General features: G+C 35.3%; 1 protein-coding gene across 4 annotated transcripts in view; it reads right to left on the bottom strand.

Annotated features, from left to right (window-relative positions):
* Nucleotides 1-25087, bottom strand: part of LOC136028046 (histone-lysine N-methyltransferase SETD1-like) — an 80872-nt gene that overhangs the window by 51559 nt on the left and 4226 nt on the right. For 3 of the 4 annotated variants that reach the window (XM_065705640.1, XM_065705638.1, XM_065705639.1), the window contains exons 2-3: nt 15791-15936; nt 10764-10867 (exon numbers count right to left, since the gene is read on the bottom strand). In XM_065705640.1, the coding sequence (XP_065561712.1) occupies nt 10764-10867; nt 15791-15932 (246 nt within the window). In that variant the 5' untranslated portion in view covers nt 15933-15936. Of the gene's footprint in view, nt 1-10763; nt 10868-13321; nt 13450-15790; nt 15937-25087 lie in introns of those variants that run through there. The other variant, XM_065705641.1, reaches the window with a different exon arrangement.

The raw sequence follows: 25087 nt of genomic DNA on the forward strand, positions 1-25087 counted from the left end.
TTTCCTAATGACAAGCGGCCATAATTCATTGCAGGGATTCTATGCAGTCCGTAGGTTCCATGAATAAGTGATACATTTTATTCGTAGTTTATTAGTATACTTAGTGTCCAGTATTTAATCAAAGTATCCAGTTTTGTCTCATGGCTCGGGGAGAGTTGGAACTTTCTGGATTTGTTTTCAGAAGCAAGGGAAGGGTAGAGGGTGGAGGAACTTTGAATTTAAAAGAAAAAAGACAAATATTTAAATGTGTTGAAAAAAGAATAAATTCTTTTTTCTCTTGTCATCACTAAACGGACAGGCTCTTCACCTACTAAAGCATAAATCCTGACACCCAGATGTAGATTAAAATAAAGTTAACGAATAATATCAATCAATAATACAATTATATAGTAATATCAGCAATTAATAAAATAACATATTTTTATTAATAAAATAATAATAACAACAATACAAAAAATAATATTGAATAATAAAATATATAATATAAGCAATTAATAAAAACCACCTATCAATTAAAAGTGTTTCTCTTCCCTCCCATCTGCCACAAGTACGTCCTCTTTGGGAAAACTCTTCGACTCGGACCAGGAAGCATAATCAACACCTTAGAAAACTATTAGTTAGCCTCTTTCAAAACGCGGTCAGATATCGCCCTTAATCGTCAAGTGAGAAGAGTAAGTGGTCTCCAATACCCATTCTTATAAACGCAGGGGGAGGGTTTTCATTTTTCAATTCTATTTAGTTGAGATACAAAAAAATATAAATCAAAAATCTTGGGGAATGAGGCAATTAGCACTCCACCTCAATTGGTACCCATGACCCTCATACCATTATTTAATACATTGTAAGCCCTTCCCCTTGAACCTACTTACATACATACACTGTAGTTGCCCTCACTATTACCGATCAAGATGCAGTACCTGGACCTAAATGACAAATGAAGAAGTCTAAGCTTAACAATATGGTGTTGTTTAATCTAATTTCGAAGGAAGACTGAAATAGAAGACTTATTTTCAGGTCAAAGCATCCACAAATCCCATTCTGGCGTCCCGTGAAAGAAAAAGACAAGTTTAAACTAGTTCTGCCATAACTGAAGAAAAGTAAGCAAAGCATACAACATCATCAGCATTCTTTTCACCTCCATGTTTATAACACAGCTTCACTTCTCGTCTGTCTCCGAATTGAAGCACCATCTATCCGACAATGTCTAATTACTTAGATGGCGATGGTGATTATTAACCTTTGGTTTGCATGTTATGAACCAAGATTGTTTCAAACTCATTTGAAGAAAGTCAGGTTTGCCTAAGACAACAACAAACAACAACAAAAATTCAAAGGTAAGCTAATTTGAATATAAGAAAACCAGAATTTGATTTTCGAATCGCTAAATCCCAACTATTTACGCACTTGAGAGTAGGAGATAGGCGTATGACCTAATTTGAAAATAAATACGGATCCTAATCAGATCCAAAGAGGATACAGGAAAACGACTTGAACCAATCGGTTAGATGCATTATCATATTTGGGCTTTATAATATAGGTTTGAAAGAAAGTATCACATAATGCCTTATGAATTACGACAGCAAAATTCACTGCCATTTTTCCTTAAACGTTAGTCTTAGCATCCAGAAGAGGCGCATTTCCTCAAACTCTAAAATCTTAACGAATTTCACAATAATTCCCATCAAGTTCATCTATCTTTCACATTATTCTCGAAGCTATATAGATCCCTGATAAAACTTGGGCTTGCTTGCCTGTCCGCAGTAATAACTAAGCCAGGAACGTTCTGAGAGTAGTGTCGAGGGGACATGCGCCAGGGGTTTTTTTTCTTGGTATGTACAGCCTGGGGCCTTTTGTGTCATTTATTAATTCCTCAAGAAATTATTGTAACCATAATACAAGTCAATGCAGTTCCCGACGAAAAGTCAAAATTCAGAGTCAAACTAAAATCCCTAAATTTGTTAAATTTCCTTAATTGTATTAAAAATTCAGATGTAAATAATGCGTAAAAAACTGCTTACCTAAAACAAACTACAAAAATTCATAAAATAGAATAAATTTATTTTTATAAAATAGATATTTCAGTTTACGGGTCGCGTAAATTTATCATAATTTGCGACACTGGCGACTATTAACAAATAAATAAATAGCACTCAAGTAATATAAACTTTTCCAAAGATATTGGAATAGACAAGTTTAGTAATTAAAATGCATACTAAATTTGACAATAAGAGTACAGATAAAAAAAAACATGCTACAACTTGCACAAATTATACAAAATTATAACTATATTTCATAAGATATACCAAATATTTCATAATTACGCTGAAATACTTCAGAAACACTGTTGGAAACAATATTTTTGGATCCGATTTGGCCAATTTCTTTGAATTTAATAGATACTAATGACAGATAATGCGTATTCACAAATATAATCGTATAAGTGCAAATGCCTACAAAGCAAAAAAGAAATACAAGTTTTCCAAATTACACAAAATTAAAGCTAAACACTAAAAATAGTCAATAATTGGGCAGATTGTAAAAGCTCAGCGTTTGATTCAAGAGCCAATAAATTATGACGAAGAAAAATTGTGAAGTCGATCGGCTATTTTAATTGTGCTCTATACTGGATGACAGCATTCCTCGAAATTTTACGTTAAAATTAATATTTTTCCTATACTGCGTTCCTACTTTTCGTTCTTAGCATTAACAGAAATCCACAGACTAACAAAACAATCTATAAACAGGTTGAAGCATGCGTTTTTTATTTCAAATTATGGTAAGTCAAACCCATAGGATCCTCACAAATCCTTTACGACTTTTTTTCGCTAAGACAAAATAATCCAAGGTTTTCCTTATGGGCTAGAAAAATTTTACGTTAATTTTTTTTTCAAGTTCAAAGCAAAATCCTTACAAGTAATAGGCGAAAAAGTTCAAACTTTTTTTAAACGAAAGTAATCGTCAAGAAAAAAATAGCTTGTATGAACAGCTTAAAATAAAAAACGAGAGCTATGACTAATATTATATTGGGAAGTTGCCCTAAATCAATTTGTTTATTTTGGTATAAAATCCTCCCTGCTTGTAAGACATTGACGATTCACTGTATAAAAATGCCAAGCACAAGATTGACAGATGGAGAGTGGGGGAGGGGGTGGGTATCGTTTTGTGTGCGTATTTTTATTGTTGATGGCAAGACATTTTAATATCCATAGGAATGAAGACCTACCACTATTCTATGCCGGGTTCCTGTCCATTGTTCAAGTTATATTACAGTGACGGACTAGAGGGGCGTCCACATTCAAGTCCAGCAAGACTTTTCATGTCTAGCCGTGATGTCAACTTTTAGAGGCCATGATGGCAGGCAATGCATATCTAGCCATGTACTAGCCTAAGTACTGAAGTTCAGCCAGACATAACAATGTAAATGTCACCCTTCAGTGTAGACGATACATAAATCAGCGAAGTTGGGTTTTCATCTTAGCCTATATCAGGCCCTACTAAATTTACAAATAGTTTTAACTGGAGAACCAAATGGTACAACATTTACTGTTTTCTTGTGATATTTAGTTCAAAAAAGAATCTCGCAACAAAATTACGTCGGCCTTTAGGCCTTTTTAGCCCCATCCTAACAAAACTGTTTGCCAAATGTTAGTTCTACTTGTTATTTTGTATTATGTTATGATGTAAATGTTAGTATGTTTCCTCTGAAAATAAGCGATTTTGCGACCAGTCTGGAGCTGCATATTGCACAAAAAGGACAAGATTGTATGTACATGATCTAGTAGATGGTGTCATCCGCTGAATAGCTGCTTTGCACCCATGCCTGTCATCCAACCTAGTTTCTTATCCTGGCAATGTAAATAATCAAAAACTTGACCCTTTTGACTTTGTTTAGTGCAGTTTTCATGCCAGTCATGATCAGAAAATCGACGATTTACGAACTTTATTCACTTCGATATGTAGTTGGCACCATCTATATTCGCCACTCTATGGCGATTTGAACTCCTAAAAAGCCACTAGATGGCATTGTTGTGACGTCGTCAGAAATCACCTACAGACCCACACGCAGAGGCAAGCACACGAGCAAAAGGAATGAGTGGCATTTTATCCCAGAGCATGTTTCAGGTCTGTCGACCAGATTAAAGACTAAACAGAAAGTTAGACTACGGTTGCTCGTAAAACTAAACTGTCGGACGCACTATGAAATCCCACCGACTCTTACGCCGTGGTATGCTTATGTGACTGTTTCTGCAGATTCCAGCGAAACTCTTCCCGTTTTAAGTCCAGATCTCCAGTCTGCCAAATCACAACTTCCCTCGGTTCTCATGACCAACGCCCGCTCCTTGACTAACAAGAAGTCTTCTTACGAGAATCGACTGTACCTACAGCAATCGTGACTGAATGTTGGAATATCAAAAATGACACCGGATATATCAAAGGCTACTCAAGTTTTTTTTTAACACCTGCCGTGATCGAGGCCTAAGCCGCAGAGGTGGTCGTGTTGGACTGTATTTTCTTAACGACCTCACATCCAAACTGTTAAGTGCCCCCATTGACTCTTGTCATGAAGTAGTCTGGGCTGAATGTCAGCCTTCCCAACTGCCGGAGAAGTTTGCATGCCTGATAGTGGCAACTGTCTATTATCCTGAAAGTACCAAAAACAGAAAGGAGCTTGTGATTTACTTGCAATCCTGTCTTGATAAGTTTCGACGTGCATATGCGGCTCCTGCCTTTATTGTTAGAGGCGAATTTAACCAGACCAACAAACAGTGGCTATCCAATGCACTTGAACTGAAACAAGTAGTGAATATTCCCACCCATCAAAGAGGCAGTACCCTAGACCTGATATTTACCAATGTCAGTAAACTTTACCGTCCTCCCCTCTCAATGGGCCCATTGCAAATCGCCGATGATTTTGTAATCCGGTCACAAGCAAAGAACAACACGCCGAAACCGAAAAGAAGCAAAGTGACAGTTCATTCACTGGACCAGAACTCTATATGTGCCTTTGGTCAGTGGATTGGTAAGACATTCGAAGAAATATGCTCATTCACTGACTTGAACTTTAAGGTTGAAACACTCAACTCCCCGCTGCTCGAAAAGTTCCATGAATTTTTCCTGACTAAAATAGTTCTAGTTTTTGAATCTGACAAGCGATTGATCAAACTTAAATTCCGACTACATAGTTGAGGGTGTATTTCAGCTGCGAAAAAGCTAAGGAACCACATTGTCAGTGTCAGTAGACATGCTAAAAAGAAGTATGTAATTGAGAAAATTACTCTCCACTTAATAGTGATTCTCATAAGTGGGAATCGGCATTCAAAAAGATGACCAGAAAATCTTTTAGTAGTGAGCTACGGATGCTGAAAAACGGATGGAACTTTGATATCAGAAGAAGAAGTCAATTCTCTTTTTACCATAATCTGTACCACGTATCAATCGTTGAGGGAAGTCGAGTTGAATACTCTGATAGAAGACTGCGATGAAATCAAGCAAGTTTCTGAGTATGAAGTTTACAGGGAGATACGGACACTGCAAAATAACTGTGCTTCCTATCCTGGGGAGTTGCCATTAAAACTTAGTGCGCGAATACGCTATATTTCTTGCTAAACATTTAACTTCGGTCATTAATCAGTGCTTTAATGATCAGTCGTTCCCCAAGCCTTGGAAACTAGCTTATTACGCGTCATTCCAAACGTGAAGCAATCCAAAAGCTGTGAACAATTAAAACCCATTTCATTCACGCCGAACGTTCATTTACCTATTTATTTACTGAGTCCTTTATTTACCATGAACTCCCGTCAAAAGTCGCAGACTCACTTGACCCTTACCAATAAGGTTGTTTAAAAGGGTGCAGTACCACGGTATATTTAGTTAGGATTTATCACCTGATCATAGAATGGCTCGAATCTGGAGACGCTTTCGTTGATTTGCTACTCGTTGATTACAGGCAAGCATTTGATTTGATTAAGGAACCAAAATTTCCCTCAAGGAACCAAATTGGCCACTTTACTTTTCCTTGCGGTAATTATGTTATGGGCAACACGGATGACCGGTTAAAAGATCTAAGTTCACAGTAAATACAACCAAAGCTATGCCCCAATTCAGTCCTGATCTTTTAACAAAATTCAGGGAAAAATGCAGTACAAATAGTTTGCAGAGTAAGATTTAATCCGCTGAAACGACATCTTGTTTGCTCAGCTTCCTGGTTTCTGCTTGTATCGTCAGCTATATTCCTAATTTCAGCACCGATCGCTCATTTAGTGCTCATGTCCACGGACTAGTCCAGAAAGGCAATTGCGCACTACGTTCTTTGATTTCAATGAGCCGCTTGGGTTTCTCAGCAAATGACCTGAAAACAGCAGATCTAACACATATACATCCCAAATTAGAGTATGCATGTCCCGTTTGGGGGCCTCAGATTCGTAATATTGGATATCTAAGTGATGATGTGGAAGGAGTGCAAAAAAGAGCAGTTAAAACCATTCTCGGAGAAAAATTTTGTAGATTATAAGTCTGCTCTTGAGCCTTTGAAGATTTAATCTCTTTAAGAGATCGTAGGTTTTAGTTGACAATACGTTTCGGGCAATTTCCCCTTGCTAGCCCAAAACACCGACATTTTCTACCTCCTGCTGCCAACTCAGTAGTTAATAATAGAAAGAAGAACAAATTCAGTCCTTGCAGAACTGATCGATTTAATAATTCGTTTGTGTCGTTTTTTACCAGTGCCTATAACAAAATGCCTTAGGACTAGGTTTGTAAATGACAGAGACGTTGTTTAGTTTGTGATTTTTATCTACCACAATGAAAGCTGTCTTTAAATAAATGATTTCTGTTTCTGATATATCATTAAATTCATTAGTCTCAGATGAACCCATTCACCGAGCCAATATTATAATATTACTTAGACTTTTCTTAGAGAAAGATCTAAACTTGCTTTTGCCCTTTTCATCGGTATTCAACAAATTTCCAATGTTTTTTTTAACCTATCCATTCACTAAGCCAAAATTATTATATTACTTAGACTTTTCTAGGGGTAAAAGTCCTTTTTTCAACGATTTTTAACTGATTTTCAATATAAAGAAACACCAAATTTCAGAACTGTTATTCTGCAGATGGATATAGTTGAATGTCAACTATGAAATGATTTCAAAATTGTCGGTTGTCATCGAGAGGATGTACAAAATGCAGTGTGCAAAGCATTTTGGATAATTCAGAGTCTTCTAAATACATTGAGTAAATAAAAAATGATTAAGTTGATAGAAAGCGCTTAGTTTGAGGGGCTAGGGCATAAATCTTTGTTTTGCCAAAACGCCGCAATCGTAGGAGAGCAGAAAAACGACATACCGATATTTGATAAAGAACATAATTACTTAGACTTTTTCTTAGAGAAGGATCTAAACATACTTAAAAATAGGAAAAATTTCCCTTTTCATCGGTTTTTAACAAATTTCAAATGTATTTTTAATAAAAAAAAAACTGTACACTGAATTTCAAAATTTAGTTTGGTAGGTGGATAGAACTGAATCTAATTATGGAATAATAGCTAAAATTCTCGTATTTCATTCTGAGCTCAAAGCCGTAGGAAATCAGAAAAATAACATACCAATCTTTCACAGGGAACATAAACCTTAAGTACTTCGTTTCACGATGTTATAAAAATGTTATGCGTCTGAACTAAGCTGTATATTTATGTAATTGCATGTAAATTTTCCTAACCATACATGTCATTTTCTGACCGACAAAGAATCCGTTTAAAGCAAATTGTCCCCGAATGTGGGGGGGGGGCTTAAGGAAAGATTTAAGGGAAATGGGAACTTCTTGGGAGGATGTAAAGAGTGAGGCTCTGAATAGATTAGGATGGAAGAGAAGCACACGTAGCTGTGTTGGCCTCAGGTGGCTTAGTGCTGCAGTGATAGTGATAAATAAAAATTACATTTTTATTTCTTTCGTAAAATCAGAAGTTCAGAAGAAACTGAAGAATTAAATAACAAAGTAGATAGGACAGCAAATAAATGTCCCTTCTTTAATGGTACTATAGTTGTTGGCAAGCTTTTTTTTGTTGAGTAATCAAAACAAAATGGTGGATAGTTTTAAACTTTGTTGGTCAAAATGTGAAAAAAGCAATTATTTGGCGATAAATGTTTTAATTAAACCATCAGATATAACCAAAGGCTCTAAACCGAACAGAAAGATATAATAAAATGCAAAATGTAAATATATACCTCCTTTGATGCATATATAAACAAATTTGCAAAAAAAAATTCAATATTGCATCCGAGATTCACCAGCAAATCTGACCATCGGTCATTCCTAAAGCCAATAAAGCAAGCAGAATTTTAATTTACAGTGATTTAAAGACAACCGCTAGCCAGGTCAGTTCTTATACAAAGCCTAGACCCCAAGCGAATTCTATTTCAAAAAATTCATCTAGATTTTTATGAGAATGCAAAGTGGCAAATCAAATTGCAGGATAAGCAAGCGCACGGTAGATATTTTTAAATCAAGCTAGTTCAACAAAAAAAGCATTGTGAACGCATAGCAATTCATAGAAATAAACTCTTTTTTTTTTTAACATATATAAATCCTATCCATCCCGAGATGGGAAGTTTCCTATTCTAAGTTTACCTTATGTACAAGTCATTTACTGAAAAGCATTCAATAACGATAGGCAAGACAGAGGGTCTTCAAAATAATTAAAGAATTGAGAGACATTAGCCTACTCTGTCGACAAAGAACAGAAAATGATTAAAATGATAATTGTCGACGAGGTGTTATTTCCGTACACAAAGATCAGCCAGACTATACTTTTAACAACGCCTTTTTACTTCTGAGCATCTTATCTTGATTAACTACTCCACTAGTCTTAAACCCTGAATACAATCTCTTGTATTATGCAGTGACCTAGTCAGAGGTATACAAAATGACCTGCAATGGTCGACACTTGACCTAATGAATTGACAAGTTGGGATAGCTTTTTTCTCGGCTTTCGACGTTTGTCTGGTTGATTATGGCCCAAAGTTTTCTATTCCGTTTATCTATTTTTCACGGGGAAAATGAATTAATAATATGAATATTATTTTGATTAAGAGGAAAATGATGTGATGTTGTTTCAAACAGATCGTGGTAACGAACTGTAGTAAGGAGCGACCCGGCTCAATAGTAACCAAAACTCTAAAAAATTGAATTTTGATATCAATAGCTATATCAAAAGAATCGCATTTTAATCGCATTTTAAATATATAAGTTTAATCAAGTTTAGTCTTACCCATCAAAAGTTACGAGCCTGAGAAAATTTCCCTTATTTAGGAAAATAGGGGGAAACACCCCCTAAAAGTCGTAGGATCTTAACGAAAATGACACCATCAGATTCAGCGTATCAGAGAACCCTACTGTAGAAGTTTCAAGCTCCTATCTACAAAAATGTGGAATTTTGTATTTTTTGCCAGAAGACAAATCACGGGTGCGTGTTTATTTGTTTGTTTTTTTCCCAGGGGTCATCGTATCGACCAAGTGGTCCTAGAGTGTCGCAAGAGGGCTCATTCTAACGGAAATGAAAAGTTCTAGTGCCCTTTTTAAGTGACCAAAAAAATTGGAGGGCATATAGGCCCCCTCCCACGCTCATTTTTTTCCCAAAGTCAACGGATCAAAATTTTGAGATAGCCATTTTGTTCAGCATAGTCGAAAACCATAATAACTATGTCTTTGGGGATGACTTACTCCCCCACAATCCCTGGGGGAGGGTGTTTGCATAGCATTGACACTTAAAACGAACAGAGATTATTACGCATATGAGGGGTTCTAAAAATACTTAAGCATAAAGAGCGAGGTATTTAGGAGGAGATAAATACCTTGCTCTTTATGCTAAAGTATTTTTAGTAATTTCAACTATTTATTCTACGGCCTTTCTGATTCAGGGGTCATTCTTAAAGAATTGGGACAAAACTTACGATTTAGCGTAAAGAGCGAGGTATTAACAAGGGTACAAACCCCCTCGTATACATAATAACAATATAAGGTTATGAAAGTTTGTTACGTAAGTTAATTCTTAAGTTACGTATATTTTTTACTAATAATAACGTTCGTTAAAAATTAAAAGTTCTAGTTGCCTTTTTAAGTAACCGAAAAATTGGAGGGCAACTAGGCCTCCTTCTCCACCCCTTATTTCTCAAAATCGTCTGATCAAAACTAAGAGAAAGCCATTTAGCCAAAAAAAGAATTAATATACCAATTTCATTTTAATAATTTATGTGTAGAGAGCCAAAACAAACATGCATTAATTCAAAAACGTTCAGAAATTAAATAAAAAAAATAATTTTTTTAGCTGAAAGTAAGGAGCGACATTAAAACTTAAAACGAACAGAAATTACTCCGTATATGAAATGGGTTGTCCCCTCCGCAATCCCTCGCTCTTTACGCTAAAGTTTGACTCTTTGCCACAATTCTACTTTTTAAAACAATTAAAAGCTTTAGCGTAAAGAGCGAGGGATTGCGGAGGGGACAACCCATTTCATATACGGAGTAATTTCTGTTCGTTTTAAGTTTTAATGTCGCTCCTTACTTTCAGCTAAAAAAATTAGTTTTTTTTATTTAATCTGCTAACCAGGGTCGATCCTGCTAAGCTTAAACCAAAAATTAGTCGGAGCAACAATTGTTCTTTTTATTACTGAAAGGCCAGGAGGCGGTAATTTTTTCTCGGGTTTTGTTTCTGTCCCTCTAACTCTTCTTATTCCATATAATGTTTGTAAATAACCTCATATGTTTACCTTAAACTTGGGAACAGGAAAATCCATTGGCTCCAGTCGTCCCCATTTTCGACCAATTGAAGATCTAGGATCTTTCACATAAACAGACGAATAAGTGGGATCACCTGAAGTTTGACAAAAAATTAAAACATTGCTAAAATTCAATATTCAGAGATCTCTGAAAACCATTCATGCATAGAGAATCAAAGACCCTAGAAACAGAGCCAAAGACCTTAGAATATTATAAGGCAAACAAGTGTTTTCTAGACAAACTTTCTTTTTAGGAAAATAAAAGATTTTAAGGAAAGTATTCGGAAATTGGCTAGCTATTGTTTGCCATTGTTTATTTTTAGCAGCCTTTGAAGAAATTTAAACCCCATTATTTGTCCTAAGCTGTCATGCTGCATAAAAAAGCTATAAGTTTTGGAAACACGCCGCAACGGCATCTGTTTTTAAATATCAACTTTTTTTAATTCAGCAAAGAATTTAGAATACTACCCCCCCCCCTAAAAAAAAATTGGATACGTTCTAGAAATTGGTTCAATCTATTTTCTCTCATTTAATTTTCAACACAAATAATTATCTCTTGTCTCCCCATAACTGCATTAAATCCTTTCTTTCGCTTTTTGATATTGAAACTGTAATTAACATATCTTTGAGTTCTAAAAACCTTCTATACACAAATATCTGTGCCTAAATACCAGAGAAGTAGCCTAAAATGCACTGCTCCACTGTTATGTAAATTACTATTTTGTTATCGTAACGCTTTGTGAGTGACCCCGGCGGATTTGGAGTTAAGCAATATGAGGTCTTTGGGATGACTCTTAATAACTGTCAAATAGCCAAAACGCGTTCTTCCAATCTAATGCAAAACTATTGTTTTGTTAACATTAACGAATTTAGAGAAAACCAGCAGATTTGAAGTCAAGTAATTTAAGGTATCTAACCCTGGGGTAGCAAAGTAGATTTTCCACAGGGCTACGGAATCGATTCTTGCTTCGGCAAGGTTGGATGACAAGGTTGCAACTTGTCCCTGTAAAAAAAGACCCAGAAACTGAAACGTCGATTCGATGTTAATAGGCGAGCAATGGGTCTGGAGGATCTTTCTCTTTTTTATGGTCTTAATAAAAGGTCTATTAGACCCTTAGTCGTCCTTAATAGAATGTCAAATAGCTGAAAATACATAGTTTCATTCTCCTGTAAAGCCCTTGTTGCAGAACATAAAACCTTTTGACTTACCCCAGTAGATTTGGAATCAAGTCATATATGGTCTTTGTAGAGGACCTTAGTCATCCTAATCAAAATGTGAATAGCTCAAACGGCATCGTCCCACGCCCTGTAAAACCCTTGTTGCACAACATAATATCTTTTGATTTAACCCAACATATTTGGAATCAAGTCATATATGGTCTTTTTGATGACCCTTAATCATCCTTAAAAACAGTCAAATAACTCAAAACGCACTGTTCGGCTCTCCTTTAAAACCCATGTTCCTTGACATAACGCCATTGGGTTTAACCCAGCGGATTTGGAATTAAGTCATATAAGGTCTTTGTGACGAATCTTAATCGTCCTTAAGAACAGTCAAGTAACTCAAAACGCATCGTTCGGCTCTCCAGTAAAACCACTGTTCCTTGACATTACGCCATTGGATTTACCCCAGCAGATATGGAATCAAGTCATTTAAGGACTTGTGATGATCCTTAATCGCATATAACAACAGTCAAATAACACAAAACACATTGTCCCGCTCTCCTGTAAAACCCATATTTCATAAAATAAGGAGTCACCCCAGCAGATCTGGAGTCAAGTAATGTAATATCCTTGTGTTTATCCTTAATGAGAGTCAAATAAAAAAAAACTTTATATGTGCTCTGTTGGTCCTTTTTTTGTCAGTGCATCTAATCGTTCATAGTTTCATTAACTTTGTAATTTATGGATGTTGTAGAAAATAACGCAATATCGTTGCAGCCCTATACTTTTGGTCCCTTTTCTCCAGTCAGTTATTATTGAGAAGCTTAGTTGCTTAGGTCATTTTTTTGTACCAACAGTAGACAAGTTGTTCCAATCTACTGTAAAACTATTGTTTTGTAACGCCTTTCAAGTTACCCCAGCATAGTCCAGCAACATAAAGTCTTTAAACGGTATACAACACAGATCAGAAAATTTGCTTTCCACAGATAAGATTCTCTGTGAGTAAAAAGACCATAATATTAACCAATTTAGGAAAACGCTAAAAATAGTAAAGTATTTGTCAATAATACCGCACACAATAAAGTTTATGTAAAATATACTGGGCAGAACAGCGCATTTCTTTTGCAGTTTTAAAATTAAAAAACGATATAATCCAACTTCTGTTTTGTTTAAATTTCTTAATACAAATCTCTATCAGCAAGGCCATACATAAGAAAGGGAGACTTTTTGATTTGGAGGCATTCAGGAGAGTATAAGAGTTCAGAAAGTGTAGTAGCTTTTAAGACTTTAGAAGAATTTTTAAGAAGAATTGTAAAATTTACAGTCAGATGGTAAACTCTTAATATCTATAGACATTGCAATTGAACACTTTTATTTTCACTAACCTTATATTTGAACTTTTCCTACTCTTGGATTGATAATCGCTCTAAAGCATCGTTTCTCAACTTGGGGGGTCACAACCCCCAAGGGGGCTGTGACCCCATAGACAAGGAGACAACGGGTCGCAGTCATTCTGAAAAAATTAAACGCTTATGTATAAAAGGACCTGGTTTTTATTCAATGAAATTTTTTATCAAGTGTAAATACAAAAGCAAAATTTAGCAGCGTGAATTTCAATAAGTTTATGCTTACCCCCTTAATACTATTTTTCATATGAAGATCTTTTTCCTGATGACATTTAGCTTCTGCAGATAAAATTAAATGAAAGCTTTTGTTACGTGCTACTTCAGTTATAATGGTTGGACATTGTCTACAAGGATTTTATTAAATATAAAACAAAAAGCTTTGATACATATGCAAAATATTTTGGTTGCATATGAGTTCAAAATACTCCCTCATTCGATTAAAACTTGCTGCTACTAGTTTAAACATAGCATTTTTATTATTTATTATTTAATCTTATCATGTGATGGACGCCTAACGAATTAGCAGCATTGAGCAGATACAATCTAAAGCATATTTTTTCTAATTTTACAGTTCTTCATTTGTTCTCATAAAAACACAGGTTAGTTTAATTTAGAAAGAAAAAGTGAAAGCAAGTACTTGTTGAAATCTAAAAACAGTTTAAAAGTAACTTTTCAATATTTTTTGCACAAAGTGAAGGGGAAATTTATTACTTGAGTAGAATTAGGCAGAGACTCATGAAAATAACACAATGTTTTTTCTCTCATAAAAGAACTAGTGAATCTGGTTGTGAGTACAAAAACTGAAAGATAATTTCAAAGATCTAGAAATCGTTTGAACACAGCTTCCAATTTCAAGACTGAAGCTTACTCCAACTGCAACTATATTTTTACAGAAAGAGGACAATTATAGACAACAGTCAATTGATAACAATATTATTGGGATAGTTTTGTATGGCCATGCTGATGCATAATTTATATTTACTTCATTTGATATTTGCACTATTTCTTCATGAAATGAAGAAATGTTAAATTGTCTAATTAGAAAGTCTAAGCTGTATAATTGTCAAAGTTTGCTAAGTTTAAATTTTCTGACAATTCGACTTTATACCCAATAAGGAAGAATTATTGCTCTTCCACAGCTAGCCAAATAATTATTAATTACACATTAAAAATACACAGAAATTAAAGATTAAAAGCTAAATTTGTTGTTGCAGACAAAATGTTTTCTTTAGAAAATATTTGCTATACTGTTTAGAAATAAATTGACATGGTGTTTAAATCACTAGTGTTTACTATTTTTTTTTTCTTTTTAACGTATTTAGTGATCATGGGTCTTAGTAAATCTGTTGACTGCCAAAGTTTTGCAAGCTGTACTCCATTATTTTGATGCAAGATATGACAATGCCTAAGAATTACATGTTACTTATCAGAGTATTGTTTTAGCATGTTCTAAAGACATAATTTTGTGTGAATATGCACTACTGTCATGGCCAGATTTAAATCTTTGGCATCCCTAGACCCAAAGTATTTTTTGGGGGGGAAGAGGGGAGACACAAAGATCTACTGGAAAATTCTCAAAATTCGGAGATAGTGGAAGCCCTGAACAGAAGGCAACTGATGAGTGATGAGCCAAAAGTAATGCAAGAGAGAGGTGATACCGAACTCTCAGCTACCATTCTTGGGAGACATCTGGCAGTTTATGAGTAGCTACAGAATGCCTTTGCTGTTTTAAAATCACTCTTCTGTGAATAGGCAGCACAGAGCAAAGTGAACCGGGCACTTTGACAATAAATCACATCAGTCCAGTTTCAGTTAAGAAAAAAAAAACACTTGGAGTTATTTTTTGCGCCCCTCGGCATTGTGCACTCCTAGGACCATGGTTATGCGTAGATCCTGGCCTGATTACTGTATCCTTGGTATAAATCAGCTGATTGAATTGATTAGTATAGTTAAAAAATTAACTATAACACAAACTTAAAGTTGAACAAACAAAGAGGGGGGAAACAAAAGATATCAAAGAATAGATAAAAAGTGAGAGACGGGAGGATAGATTTACAAACTGAGTCACATAAATCAAATCACAACTTAAAAAAAATGTATGGAAGAAAATTATGATTTCCTGGAGCAACAAATCATCAATCCAGGGATGACTAGGAAAATCAAAATTTCAGGAACGTCAGTAAAATCAAAACAGCAAGAATTTCTTGCTGTTTTTCATTGAACTATTTGTATTCATGTGGTTTTTATTTCTGTTATTGTTGTTATTGTTTTAATTACTATTGTTGTTATTTTTCATGTGGGTGTTTTATCATAATATGTGCATTGTTTTTTTTTTTCTTTCTTTGTGCAACAACAAGCTAAAGCTTGCTGTTGCTATTTGGACATAGATTTTTCAAAAATTAGATTTTTGAGTTCAAATTTAAAGAGCTGAATAATACAGACACTAACCTGGAACAATGCCATCATATCTCACAAGCTTAGATTGTCCTTTTATTAGAAGTGGGTCCACTAGAAGTTTCCAGGAATGTGAAAAAGGTCTATGTGAAGGTGACCGCGGCCTTCCATGATGTGAACCATTTCTTGAGTCCATCAAACTATAAATGAAACATATTGTTATTAGATCAGAAAATACAAAGTCACAAGATACTTCTAACAGAATATAAGTGTCTCTTTGATAAGATGTAGTCATATATTTTCTTTATTTGGTCTTCTCCTTAGAAAACACCAGGTATTTGAACCTATGGGATATTGTCTGTATCCATACAGATTGTTAGTTGCTTTTGGGGGCAAAATATTGTCTGGCTTATTTGCTTGTGTTTAAAAAAGGCTCTGGCTTATTTTTCCAAGGCTCTGGTTTATGTTGTCTCATCTTCTGACAAAACTGGCTCTCATCAAGTGTGAAAGGCTTTCTAGGACGGGTCCATTAATTTATTTCAAAATTTATTAACCAACCCTCCAGGAATTCCATCTTTCTGCTATATTGATTTTCCAAAACATAAAATTATGAACTGCAAAATGGTAACTAATATATTGTAACTAATTACGCTAATTAATAAAAAATATATTTTTTTTAACACTTATAAGTTATAGACAAAATTTGCTCCATAATTTTGATTTTACAAAAATTTACATACTTTCAAGTCCTAAGATGTGCCAGTGGGAATGGTTTTACGATGTATAGTGAAAAATCCATAATTTTCTCATTTGTCAATTTTATTCATATTCATTCGTCATTTCTTATTGTCAATTTTCTTATTCGTAACCTCCTTATACTGGCATTAAAATATGCTTTCCAGCTTTTCCAAATCAATGTGTCTTTCCAGATGAAGTTAGTAAAGAGCACAAATAACTCAAACACCAGGAGGACTTTACAAGGAAAGTTGACAGAAATGCAATATTGACCTGTATAGTATTATTGTGTACAGAACAAGTTCATAGTCAAGGTCTGTATTATTATGAGCACTTGGCATTTACTAAAAGCAAAAAACTCCAAAACTCTGGGAACCTATGCATGTGCAGGGCCAAATCCCATAATTTTTTCATTAATTGTAGGAAGAAGAAAACATAAATTCCAAAGCTTTCTCACTAAAAAAAGCAGAATTGCCTTTTATGCAAATATCCCTGAAAAAAAGAAATTAATGGAGGAGATAAAAAGACAAGCAGAATCTAAATGCAAAATATTATTGTGTCATATTAGTTTGCCTGAAAAAGTTCTAACAATTTTCTTGACAGCTTGAAAACTTGTCTCTTTAATTTATAGGCTCAATGGAGCCCTTATACTCAGGAAACACTTAAAAATGACTCAAGGCAATGAAGACAAAAAGATTAACTACTTAAAAAGATTTGTTCTATGAATTTACGATGCCCAAAATAGCGTGACATTTTTTCCCCCTAATGAGCTAGCGACATTTTGGGCATACATACTCAGCCATGAAAAATTAAGAAGAAAATAAAATTTGCAAAAAATGGGCTAGATCAATTTGTGAAACCTTAGTGTTTGGACCTTAATGGTCCAAACATTGCTTTTCTCCAGTCAGCATACAACTTTCAGAGTAAGTTGACTGGACCAAAGGGACCTTAACAGGAACAACGAAGGTTGGAAGAATTTTTCTTGTCCTTCTTCATATATTTGAGGTCTGTAGATGTCAGAGAACTATTCATCTCTTTGTTTTCTCTAAAATTCTTACACAGATTATTTGATGTCCCTATTTGGGCTTAAATGATATCTGTAAACGTTAAGATTATGATGCTAGCAATAACAAAGCTTCTTTAGGATCTGTATCATTAAACTATATAGTATTCCTCCCAAATCAGGGGACAGGGAAAGGTTACCTAGGGCATCAAATGATACAAGATTTTTAGTCAACAGTAGACTTTTTCAGTCTTTTAGAATTTTCATCCACCAGATCAAATTAATTTGCACTTCAGAGCAAAATAAGGTCCAATGTTGGATCTATTCAGCTATGTTGTTGAGATGGCAGTTAAAACGCTTTATACAAAATATAAAAAAGAACTGTGACAGTTTGTATGGCCCAGTGAAATGCCATCTGATTAGGAAAGTGCTAGGACAGATGCAGTGCAAGCCCACTGGCTAACAATGACTACAGATCGCCATTATCAAGAGGACTATTCTCTTGTAGTTTAGGTAGACCCCACCACAAAATGTCAACTTTTGATAGAGTATGTCCGTTGGTTGGGTATGACAAGCAGCACTGGCATATTACAGTCAAAGAAAATATACTGAGTGTTTTCTGAAGTCAGATTACAATTCTGCAAAGGGAGAATTGATCGATTTCCCATTTAAAAAGATCTGAATTAGATACAAATGGTTCAGCTTATTATAGAGCATGTTAAAATCATTAGATTTGAATGGATGATAACAAAATCATGATATATAATTTTTGCTTTAGCCCTAATGACATCTCTTAAATTCGAGATCCTTATATTTATTGGAGGAGAGATTTGTAATACCTTAACAGTTAGGGAATCAACTGCTTAATTATATATGATTTCCATAGGGGTTGAGATGTGAAGAGATTAAATGAAATTTCAGGTTAAAGTTAAAGCAACAATCTTTAGTCATATACGTTACAGTTCATATCATCAGCATGGACCATAGTATTGCTTTATAAATGAAAAGAAGAGAGGAAATCTGGTCAAAATAGGATATTCCTTGTTGAGGTCTCTAAATCTATTGGAACACCAATTACAATTTGACAGAAAATAATTCTGCAGACAGTATGAAATACTTGGAAGGGGCATTCAAATTTATGTCAAGGATAGAGGTAGCTCCACCAGCTTATCAGTCTTTAACAGAGCTGTCAGCATAATCATGTGTATAATTTTGAAAATAGTTATTAATTCAATTTTCAAAGATTGTCTTGACTTAATGGGCTGAATAGCATACTCTGCTCTCTTGCAATCTCTGACGTTTCTAATTGCAGGGACTAAACAAATGGGGATGATCCATTAATTGGAAATACCAATCCGGAAACTCCTTTAGAGTATTCCAGAGGAAGATACAGAATTCACAGGGATTTGGCTTTTCAAAGTTATTCTACTAGACCAAGGCTTGGAATGATTCCTGCTCATTAGAAAGGGGACTTGACGACCTGTCAAGGGACTTTTAGGGGGGTGAAAAAAGGGACCAAAGTGGGAAGGGATTTTGATTACTATTGTCAAAACATTCCTTTGCTCATGAATCAGAAGCATTTGCCAAGTTACCCTAAGAATCATCAAATTCATGAGCCTTGGAGGGAACTCATTTTCTGTGGAGATGGGTCAGTTGTCTTTGTTTTTCCTTTTTCTCAAACTTTCGATTATGTTTATTTAAAAAGAAAAGGCTACTTCAAGACTATAAATAAAACAATCCACAAGACTTCAATTTGCAAGCTAACTCATTCACAACTTTAACCTCTTTGAGAGATTAGTGATCTTATCAGGTCCACTTTCTCTTTTGTATATCCTTTTGGTCTGCTCTTTTTCATCTGTTTCGTTGTTTTTTCATCTTCTCGTGATTTCATGGCACTCTGTTGTAGGTAATTGACCAAGGTAATATCTACAGTATTCTTTGGAATCACTGTTCTCTATAAGCAATCAGTGGCCACTTACAAGAAGGCATTAAAAATTGCTCTTTTTGTTTTTCAGAAGCACCTTTCTTAATTAATCAAGTCTATCAAGCTCTTTTTTTGCTAGAGATGTCAACTAGGTTCAGCTGCCTTTCTTTCTCTTGGACACTTTGTTCAGAAGCTTGTTCTTTTACCTTGTTCTCCACTCAGTCTTAGTATTTTGACCAAGTCAACCTAGACAAAGTCAACAACTCTTGGGAACTAAAACCTATTGAGTTTACCTCCATATGTGGTCAATTCATCAGTCACAAACAATTTTGCATTCAGGACTCTTTCTGACAAGGAGGCTCTGTCTGACAGAAGAAGTCTTTCTGAGAGCCAAAGCCCCTGTCTATGTGAGCATTGTCATGCAATAATGTCAACGCTGCTTTTACAAGCTTTGACAAAAGTGTATACTTTTGCCCATCAAAAGCATCTATCATAGAGAATATTTGATGCCAGTAATAGTCAAGATACAATGGCATTGGTTCTACTGAGTTGTTTTTGACTTGTAGAAATACCTACTCATTTTTGATATCACCAACACTTACTCCTACTGGGATCACTCAAACAAGCAAAATTGTATCTGATATTATACTTTCCTTGGGATCCTGGCGCCAAGACCCTTTGAGGAGTCTATTAGAAGAGATAGGGCACATCTTGACCAAGTGTTTGAAAGCTGGCTTGAAATGCCTATGCACCCTTTAACAGAATCCTTGTTTCTGCAAAGGTATGTTTCTGAGCATCTAATGCAAGCTCAACCTGCTCACTTACAATAGTATTCTGCAAACAGTTGTCCAAGTTCTCAAGCAAACAGGTAAAAATTTCATCAGCAGAAATGAGAATGTCAAGTTTCAGAATTCTTGACAAGACAGTGAGAAGTAAGTTTTCCAAATCAGCATAAAGAGCATGCACAATGGGTTCTTCTGAAATACTACTGTGAATTTCATAAAAAGCTCTGACAGTGGATACAAAAATGCGAGTTTTGCAAGTTTGCATATTTTCTTTTTAGGTTGCTTACAACCTTGAGGTAAATTGCTGATGGTGCAACATTCTTTAAATGTTCATTTGATGCCACTTAATTCAGAAAATACTTCAAAAATGCCAGCCACTGATAAATTGCTTGGCAAACAGCAGGACCCAACATCAGCCCCCTTGTTGAAACACGCTGAATGAAACTATTGTATGGGACACCTTTATTTTTCTGGCATTCTCAAAAAGCCTTGCATCTTGCAGGCCAGCCAAAGAAAAAATGCCTCAAGATGACAACAAACTTGGAAGACTCCTCTCCAAATTCATGGTGCCCTTTCATGAACGCATTGTGCACAACATGGATGTTGAATGTTCCAATGTTCATAAGCTCTTTTGCAGACTTTTTCTTCTTCAATGCATTCATTTGCAAACATGCCTTTGACACCAGGTCCATTACTGCCTATCATAATTAGTCTTTCAAGAAGTAAATTCTTGCTCACAATGCATGATATCAGCTTTTTTACAATGTCTTCACCATGAAATACCTCACCAGATGGTGGCCCACAACTTTATCACTTAAAGGGGACCAAAAACACACTCTAATCTGTAGCTCTTTTTTTTCCTTCACTGTTTGTATTTTTATCACACTCAAGAACTAAGTGAGTTTCACCCATGTCCTTCATAAGATTCTGTTTAAGGGCCTGGGTAAAGTGCATCAGAACTAAGTGAGCTTCACCCATGTTCTTCATAAGATTCTGTTTACAGCCTGGGTGAAGTGCATCAGTTATCAAGTGCATAGCTTTCTTCACAACATTTTGAGTGGTAGCTTACCAGGAAGCATGGCTTCAAAGACTTCAATTATTCCATCATGGAATCACACATACCTGCATTCATCAAAGCTAGCAAGGACTTGAGTACCCATAAGATTTCTGCTTTAAATGCAGCACCTTTGCTGTAAAACATCTCAAGAGTTTTACCTCATTTCTAGCTGATGACTCTTCTGATTGAAACTGTTGTCTAGAACATCCACACAATTGCAACTGTAACAGATGACAGATTGCAACCTGTTTCTTGTGCTCATCCAACAAAGCATGCTGATTCAAGGTATAAAAACCTTTGTGACCACTAAGGTTTTTCCTGCATATTTTGAAGTAAAAAGAAACCTCATCATCACCAATCCTACACCATTCGTTTAGCTTTCTGCCACTCATGTCTCCTTTAGTTAAGCTATGAGCAACAAAATTTGCAGTTGTCCATGGTCTTTCCTAAATAAACTTAGAAGAATTGAAAGACAAGTAGGTTTGAACATAGCAGGAAAAACACTGAGTTTTTTGCTAATTGAACATTCCAATCATGTTATTCTCCTTTTCTCAATCAACCTGCCAATTATGTTTATTAACTGACATTTAGAGGGAAAGAACATATAATGAAAAGAGAAATCACCAATGCAACAGCACAAAAATCCACCATAAAGATAAAGAATAATCCACCATAAAGAATAATCCACGGACAGGCAGTCGCGTCATCAGTAAGTATAAGTCGTCATTTACCAAACTTTAAAAACAGTAAAAAAAAGACAAATAATTCAGAGGCATTAACCCAACACAAGGGCTCATCAGGAGAATACACACTTGCCTATAGGGTTTCGGCACATTAAATTCTCTACCCAGGCAAGTGATGTGCCTACCATAAATTCCCTATGGTATCACCCCCAAAATATATGCCTATGAAAAAACAAGCAAATGTAGAACAACCAAGTAACACCAAAACAAGCTTATCCTGCCTTAGTTCTGGCTCTCAATTATCTATTTGTTAACATTACCATGATATGACCAATTCATCCCAACTCCCCTATAGGCCAATGTTACTCTCTCTACTTAAACAGTACAACAATGTGACCCATCTATCCCACCCACCATTTAGGCAATCATTAGCTGCCAATTTTTACAACAGTTAATAGACACTTTGACCACAGACAAAGTTTCCACTGTTTTGTTGCTTCTTTCTGAACTACAACAGCATAACCAAGAAACCAGTACAACCATATTTGTGGAGAGGCTATATTATCTAAAGTGGGTGTTTTAAATATACCATGCTTCCAAATAGGGAATCTTAGGGACTATAAGGGACTTTCTGCATAAAAAGGGACATGGAAGGGACTTCAGTCCAAAAAAGGGACTAATTCCAAGCCCTTTAGTACAACAAGCGTTTACAACCACATTCTTGTATTCAAGTGAAAAACCATCATCTCTAAAACAAAACTCATTCCTTCAATGGGGCAGAATCTGGCAGGAGTCATTTTAAAAGCATCACCAAAAAGAAACAAGACTGATGTTTTGTAAGGCGGAGGAGTTTCTGTAGTACTAAGCTTTTGCTGGCAGGAGTATGTAGAACCACTTTTCATCAGTCATACTGGCTTTAGAAAGATGCCATGACTATAGAAAGATGTGTTCTGTCTGTGTAAACATTAACCCAATTATTTTGTTGCTAGCTCATCATTATTTGGTAATGCCTGACTTTGTGAACTGCACATGGCTGAGTTTTGCTTCCTGGTTGAAACAAAAACAGCCACAGAACCCTTTGAGATGTTAAAAACACCCTACAAGTATGATTTTACGGGGAAACTCAGGTGCTTGAGCAATTTTCCTGTTTCAAAAGTGGAAAAATGTGAATCGACAATTGAACTCCCTTGAAACATCCTCTGACAGCCCATCTTTTTTTATTATTATTTATTAATACCAAAATATAGTAAGCTTTATTAGGCTTGTTGCACTAAATGCTATAAGGAAAAAAAAATCTATGTTATTTTCCATAAATCTATGGAAAATAACACACTATGAAAACATAGAGGCCACAAAAACAACTAATACAAAATTTTAAAAATGTTCTCAAAATGGATTGTGATCAGACCTAATATGGAAATTTGTAGAGGCTAAACTACTTTTGAAAGACTGGACTGTGAAAGTCACAACTATTTTTGATAGAGGTGTGTTCCAAGTCTTCAACATTTTGCTAGATAAAGAGGAAAGTATAACAGTTCAAAATAGAGATGAAACCTTTCAATCAACAGTGAACAGACTTGGAGTTTGCAGTTTTGGCCTAATTTTTTCTGTGAAAATGGTAGGTTTGTGTTGGTGTTGATGGGTGCTACTGTATTCTGTAAAATTGAATAAGTGAATTGGAGTGGTATTATCAGTGTTCCTAACAATGCAGAATGTATTTATTAGGTCAACTGCATCACATTGGAACTGAGAACTAGGCAACTGTAGTCTCTACATTCTCTGGTGGTATGGTAGATGTCTCAGATAAGGTATGAGTTCGGTGGCCCAATGTTGAACATTCTCAAGTCTTTCTCTCACATTAAGGGGATACAATACTGATGAGCAATACTCACGCATTGGATGCACAGTGAATACATAAAGTGAAATTAATGAATGAGATTAGACTTAGAAAATGTATGTTTTAGATGCAATAATTGGTAATTTGCCTTATAAGTGATATCTGATACATGTTTATCAATTTGAGACTTGAATCAAAACAAACTCCAAGGTCTTGGACATACTTCACGCTTGAAATTGATTTACCATCAAAAAAATAATGGTAATGTTGAGGGAGTCTATGCAAATAGTACACAACATTGCACATGGTTTTGTTGATGAACATAAAGTTCATTGTACACCACCAGCACAGAGCAACCAAATCCTCTGGAAGTATAGAAATCTCATGTTCATTCCTGACTGACCTGTAAACTTTCACATCATCTGCGAATGTATTTAAGGTCAAATTCCTAACAACACATGGAAAATCATTGATAAAAAGTCAGAAGAGTACCAGCCCAAGAAAACTGCCTTGCAGAACTCAACTCATTCTGTAATCCATGCTTCAGTTTGCAGGCTGATACTGTATAGCTGACATTTTTTTTAAATCAGAAGTGGGATGAGAATTTTGTCAAATGCTTTGGAAAAGTAAAAATAAATACAATCAAACGAAATACCATTATTGTCCATCAAATTGGAAATCATTAATCACCTTCAGAAGTTGCATGTTACAAGAACGCCATTTATGGAACCCAAGCTGAGCATGAACCATGCCATGCAAGGCACATCCTCAAGATGTGCCTTGATCCTACTCACCAGAGCTTTCTCCATTATATGGGAAAAGATAGATGCATCTGAAATTGGTCTATAATTTCTAAAATGGGACTTTGAACCATTCTTGTACAGCAGCCTAATGATCGTTTTTTTTTCCAAGCTGAAGGATGTTTGCCAGATAAGAGACAAAAATTAAAGAGATATGTGAGTGGTCCAGCAAGCACTGATACAAGTTAGTGTACCATCATATTTGAAAATCCCTCGATACCTGGAGCCTTTCCAGGATCAAGATTTTGGAGTGTATGATAAACCTGCTGGATACTAAAATCTGAATCATTAAATTCTTGTTTTAAATCTGGAGGAGTAAATTGAGCATGTGTTTCTGTGAAAACTGAACCAAATACCTTATAGAAAAGTTGTGATTTTACATAATTATCAGCTATATGTGAAAGACTTTCAGGATCTATAAAGGAAGTGGATGATAGGGCTTGTGAAACTTGATTCCTTCTTATATACTACCAAAATCTTTTTGGGCAACTTTGGACTGATGCAATAACATTTGACTCCACCTCTTG

Source organism: Artemia franciscana, chromosome 6 (genome assembly GCF_032884065.1).
Source record: "Artemia franciscana chromosome 6, ASM3288406v1, whole genome shotgun sequence".
In the NCBI taxonomy this organism is placed as follows: domain Eukaryota; kingdom Metazoa; phylum Arthropoda; class Branchiopoda; order Anostraca; family Artemiidae; genus Artemia; species Artemia franciscana.